The sequence below is a fragment of the Chiloscyllium punctatum genome, chromosome 20 (assembly GCF_047496795.1).
Source record: "Chiloscyllium punctatum isolate Juve2018m chromosome 20, sChiPun1.3, whole genome shotgun sequence".
Lineage (NCBI taxonomy): Eukaryota > Metazoa > Chordata > Chondrichthyes > Orectolobiformes > Hemiscylliidae > Chiloscyllium > Chiloscyllium punctatum.
In genome coordinates this window covers 86,927,561-86,933,789 of record NC_092758.1, presented here as the reverse complement: position 1 = coordinate 86,933,789, position 6,229 = coordinate 86,927,561, and the positions used below count along the sequence as shown (strand labels likewise).

General features: G+C 44.3%; 1 protein-coding gene across 1 annotated transcript in view; it reads left to right on the top strand.

Moving 5' to 3' along the window:
• Positions 1–4,181: 4,181 nt before the first annotated feature.
• The window catches only part of LOC140492241 (slit homolog 3 protein-like), a 670,939-nt gene continuing 668,891 nt past the window's right edge, over positions 4,182–6,229 (top strand). Inside the window, exon 1 of the mRNA XM_072591156.1 lies at positions 4,182–5,252. Within this exon, the coding sequence (XP_072447257.1) occupies positions 5,080–5,252 (173 nt within the window). The 5' untranslated portion in view covers positions 4,182–5,079. The remainder of the gene's footprint in view (positions 5,253–6,229) is intronic.

The following is a 6,229-nucleotide window of genomic DNA, read 5'->3' as shown; positions in this document are numbered from 1 at the left end:
TTGCTGGAAAAGTTCAGCAGGTCTGGCAGCATCTGTGGAGAGAAATCAGAGTTAACAGTTCAAGTGACCCTTCTTTCGAACTCATATTAGTCCTTGTTGTGTGCAGGTTAGTTGTTATATTTTCATTTAATATAACTATAACTGCACTTCAAGATACTTTCTGAGCGATGATGTACTTTGGGGTGCAAATAGTAGGGAGCAGACCTGATTAAATTCAAGTGTTTCTTTTCTGGGCAAACTTGTAATTTCATGTCAGAAGATTTCTGTTTCTTTCCATATGCAATCCATAAATTGGAGATCGTGGGAGATGATGCTAAGAGAATAAGCAAAAATGTGGGATAGATGGAAAGCGTACATTAAAGAGAGCTTCAGATTAAATTCCCTACAATATGGAATCAGGCCCTTTGGTTCAACAAGCCCACACTGACCCTCCAAAGAGTAACCTACCCAAACCCACACCCCTATATTTACCCCTGACTAATGTACCTGACACTATGGGCAATTTAGCATGGCCAACTCACCACATCTTTGGATTGTGGGAGGAAGCTGGAGCACCCGGAAGAAATCCACACGGAGAATGTGCAAACTCCACACAGACAGTCGCCTGAGGCTGGAATCGAACCCAGGTCCCTACCACTGTGAGGCAGCAGTGTTAACTGAGCCACCATGCTGCCCACATTACAGGGCATGCTGGCGATGACGGAGGTGAATGTCAGGAATTCTGCCCACTATGCACCTTAAATTGACATAAGGTTCGCAAAAACCCTGGAGCATTTTTAGTAACATGGAAAAACACCTCGAAGTTGTGGGAGAGCATGAGAACTGTTCCTTTTGTTTTAGGGGGGTAATGATCTGTTCCCAGAGGCCATGGGTTCAAAGGTAGGAGGGTACTTCATTATGTTAGATAACCATGTTCCCAAACCCCAAACTGCCATCTCATCTCGACCGGATTTTAGTCAAGGGTAGGAAGCCCAATGGTCAATCCACCTGCCTCACCACGAATTGACATCCCTGAGGCCAATTATTGACTACATAAGGACCTCAGCCCACTGCCGTTGGGTTTATATCTGTGTAAGCATTCTTGCTACCTGTGTGGACAGTTTGTCAATTGTGGGGTGTTCCTCAATAAATCAAATCAAACCAAATCGAAAGGCCACAACACATTCTCGGGCAGTGCTTTCCAGATTATAACTATAATCTACACAGAGAGTTTCCTCTTGCTACCACTGCTTCAATCGCCAATCACCTTACACTGGCGCCTCTGCCAATGTGAACTGTTTCTCCCTGTCTACTCCGTCCAGATGCCCTCATGACTTTGAACTTTAACCCTCTTTTCTTCACCAAGGCTTACAGCTCCTGCTTCCCTATTCCATCCAGGGATTTGGATGAGGTATCCATCTCACTCCGGTGAACATTCTTGTAAATCCTTTTTTTACATTCCCTCAAACGTGGTGCCCAGAATTGGACATCACACTTCAAATGCAGCTGAACCAATGCTATGTTATCGTTCCCCGTACCCTTGTTACTTTTGCGCTCCTTACCTCTGTTTGCAAACAACAAATCAGGAGGAGACAGATCCCTAGAAGTTACACCAGGATCTGACCAATTGATGGAATCCAACTTCAGTCCTGCCAATGGAAGCAAACCTCATTACCATGAGACAAATACTCAACTGTGGTGTCTTAAGTGGCACATTAATGTTATAATCTAAGAATCAACCACTCACCGGGGTTTTATTAACTCCACAGACTAGCTTATTTAAAACAGTAAAACACATTGAAACCAATGAAACAAACATTACACCAAACCAACTTACTTCCTTCTGTGCAGCTTAAAAACCCACAGCAAGCTAACTGTCAGGCAGAGTTGCAACATTACATATACACTGCATATGGAATCCTATACGCAAACTCTCCTCAACACAACGTACAAAGACAACATGAAAGTCCGGTGTCTGCCAGTCCCAATAGGGAGCTGTTTTTCAGATTGGGCCATGGTGGATGCATGTTGGACACTTTAATGCAGAAAAGCGTGAGGTGATTCACTTTGGAAGGAGTAACAGGAATGCAGAGTAAGATTCTTGGTAGTGTAGATGAGCAGGGAGATCGCGATGTCCTTGTACGTAGATCTCTGAAAGTTGCCACCCAGGTTGATAGGATTATTAAGAAGGCATGTGGTGTGTTAGCTTTTATTGGTAGAGGGATTGAGTTTCGGAACCATGAGGTCATGCTGCAGCTGGACAAAACTCTGGTGTGGCCGCACTTTGGGTATTGTGTACAGTTCTGGTCACCGCATTATGGGAAGGATGTGAAAACTTCGGAAAGGGTTCAGAGGAGATTTGGTAGGATGTTGCCTGTTACGGAGGAAAGGTCTTACAAGGAAAGGCTGAGGGACTTGAGACTCTTTTTGTTAGAGAGAAGAAGGTTGTGAGGTGACTTAATTGAGACATATCAGATAATCAGAGGGTTAATTAGGGTGGACAGTGAGAGCTTTTTTCCTCGGATGGTGTTGGCTAGCACGAGGGGGCATAGCTTTAAATTGAGCGGTGATAAATATAGGATGGATGTCAGAGGTAGTTTCTTTACTCAGAGAGTAGTAGGGGTGTGGAACGACTGCTGTGACAGTAGTAGACTCGCCAACTTTAAGGGCATTTAAATGGTCATTGGATAGGCATAGGGATGAGAATGGAATAGCATAGGATAGTTGAGCTTCAGATTCATTCCATGGCACAATGGTCAGCACAACATCATGGGCCAAAGGGTCTATACTGCGCTGTAATGTTCTATGTTCTATGTTCTATGGTCTATGTTCTATGGTCTATGGTCTATGTTCTATGGTCTATGGTCTATGTTCTGGGGTCTATGTTCTATGTTCTATGGTCTATGGTCTATGTTCTATGGTCTATATCCTATGGTCTATGATCTATGTTCAATGGTCTATGGTCTATGGTCTATGTTCTGTGGTCTATGTTCTATGTTCTATGGTCTATGGTCTATATTCTGTGGTCTACGTTCTATGTTCTATGGTCTATGGTCTATGTTCTATGGTCTATGTTCTATGTTCTATGGTCTATGTTCTATGTTCTATGGTTTATGATCTATGTTCTATGATCTATGTTCTATGGTCTATGGTCTATGTTCTATATTTTATGTTCTGTGGTCTATGTTCTATGTTCTATGATCTATGTTCTATGGCCGATGGTCTATGATCGATGGTCTATGTTCTATGGTCTTTGGTCTATGGTCTATGTTCTATGGTCTATGATCTATGTTCTATGGGCTATAGTCGATGGTCTATGTTCTATGGTCTATGGTCTATGTTCGATGTTCTATAGTCAATGGTCTATGTTCTATGTTCTATGGTCTACGGATGAGTTGGTATTGGCATGGAGGGCATAATGGGCTATGCTGTCTGATTGGGGGATGAGGGAGATTGAAAGATGAGTTTGTGAGAGCCTAAAATCTTTGGAAGCAACAGGGATTGAGTTACAGAGAGCCACAGTAGGCTTTCTAACTTGGCATCTAATGTCTAATGATGACTGTGAATCCATTGTCAATTGTCAGAAAAACTCATCTGCTTTGCTAATGCCTGTTAGGAAAGAAAATCTACAATATTTATCTGGTCTGGACTGCTTGTGACTCCAGACCCACTGACTGAGCCCACATCCCATGTGTGAATGAAAAAAAACATTTGTATGCCCCGTGCCATTGTAGGATCTGCTTCCAAGGTTGGTGGGCACTTGGCCCATATCCCTCTAAACCCTTCCTATTCATATACCCATCCAGATGCCTTTTAAATGTTGTAACTGTACCAGCCTCCACCACTTCCTCTGGCAGCTCATTCCATACACACACCACCCTCTGTGTGAAAAAGTTGCCCCTCGGATCCCAGTGGAGGGCCAGTGCAGCCAGGATGGGTCGAATGGCCGCCTTTTGCTCCATATCAATTGTGTGTGACAGCATGCAAGCGTGCACTAAAAAAAAGACCGTGAGAGGAGAGAGTGCCTATTAAATCTGTCTGTGTGTGTGAGAGAGAAAAAAAGCTCTTTTATTCTAAGATGTTGGCTGACATCAGCAAAGAGTGAACCAGTAAAAAGTTCAGCTGGAAGTTTAGGGCAAGGATAAGAACTTTTATCGCAACTAAAAACACCCCAACACACACACACACACACACACACAGCAGTGTGCAGAGCTGGGAAATGTAAAAGGTAACTTCAAGAACTTAACAGCAATCAGAAGCAGCACAAGGAATAAGGAAACATTGCCAGGGGCTTAAGAACAGGCAGGAGAAAACACAAAGGCAAGATTCAAGCGAAGGAATCTCACTCCCTGACATGTATGCTTGAAGAACTTGTAGAGAGGTCTGTGCAAGATTCAAGGTATTGATCACATAGCAGTTTGGCGACAGAGGTGTCGGTTTGGACTGAAGGATTTACTGGATGTTTGAACCTACAAGAGAGAGTGCAGCGGCTTTGATTGGAGATTTCGGTCATTTCTGGTTCCCTCCACTTCCAATCCAATTTTTTTTAAATAACTGGTGGGTGGGAGAGAGGGAGATCAGGAATACTGTTCAGTAAGGAGACGGAAAAAAAGCTCTGCTGTCTGCACCTCCGCCTCCCCCACCCATCCCTCTGGAGAATCTCCTAACTGGAAACTGTTCGGAAGAACCTCTTCAGTGGGAACTGTGTTGGAGCTGCTGTCTCTGGGGTGAAGGGAGGTCGGAGGGAAGGACTGAAGGTTGGAGACTGTCGGTGACACTACTTTTCTGCTGCTTGAAGCAGCGAGGGACTGGGAAATCCACTGCCTGAGCAAGAGTTTCTGCTGCAAATGAGGTGCTGGAGGAATTAAATCCTCGCTCATCGCGGCTCAGCATAGCCAAGGGCTGTGGGAGCTCTGCACGCCTGTCTCTGCAAAACTCCCCCCTAACCCACCCACCCCCCAAGCTGATAAGTAAAGAGAGGAAGCTGAAACTTTGACGGAGTTGTTCCTGTTCCACCTCCCAGTCTTTGAACTCTCTCTCTCTCTCTCCTTCTCTTCCTCTGTGCCTGTCTCTCTTGCAATTCTTTCTGCATCCTCCCGAATGGCGAGATTTAAAGACAGATTTCCAGGATCTGTCCTGCTCACCCTTCTCTTCCATGGATTTTGCACCCACGCGTGCCCCAGTCGCTGTGTCTGCTCTGGATCCAACGTGGATTGTCATCATTTGGGATTAAAGGCTGTCCCGAGAGGAATACCCAGGAATACTGAGAGACTGTGAGTAAAATTATGCTTTCACTTGCACTGAATACAACTAAACTCAGAAGTGAAACTTACATGCCCTTCAATAACTCTGTGTGTCTGTGTTTAGCTCTGTGTGTGTCTGTGTGTGTGTTTAACTGTGTGTGTGTTTAACTGTGTGTGCGTGTTTAACTCTGTGTGTGTATATATGCGTGTTTAGCTCTGTGTGTGTGTGTTTAACTCTGTGTGTGTTTAACTGTGTGTGTGTGTGTGTGTATATATGTGTGTTTTGCTCTGTGTGTGTGTGTTTAAATTGTATCACCAAGAACAAAAGCAAGTACAGTCTATGTTTTAAACTGGCAGTTTAGTGTGTGTGTTTTTGGTCAGAGTAACAGAGTAAGGTGATTTCATGTCGTTAAAACTAGTTACTGTGCCACTGAACTAGTTACTACGAGCAGCATATCCCATTAGAATCATAAACTGAACTATACAGCACGGAAACAGACCCTTTGGTCCAACTCGTCCATGCCAACCAGATATCCTAAATTAATCTAGTCCCACTTGCCAGCATTTGGTCCATATTCCTCCAAACCCTTCCAGATGCCTTTTAAATATTGCAATTGTACCAGCCTCTACCACGTACCACCCTCTGTGTGAAGAAGTTGCCCTTTAGGTCCCTTTTAAATCTTTCCCCTCTCACCCTAATCCTGTGCCCTCTAGTTTTGGACTCCCTGACCTCAGGGAAAAGACCCTAACTACTTACCCTATTCATGCCCCTCATGATATTAAAAACCTCTTGAAGGTCACCTCTCAACCTCCGATGCTCCAGGGAAAAGATTATTCACCCTATCCACTCAGATTGGGCTCTGAAACTGCATTTCTCAGTAAAACGTGGCTCCGAATATCACAGAGGATTGGGGAAGCCTGAAGGTAGGAGAAATGTATACCAACATATGTAAGAGGTCCCCTGAGAGATCATACCATCCATTTGACAAGTGCAGCACACAAGCCCC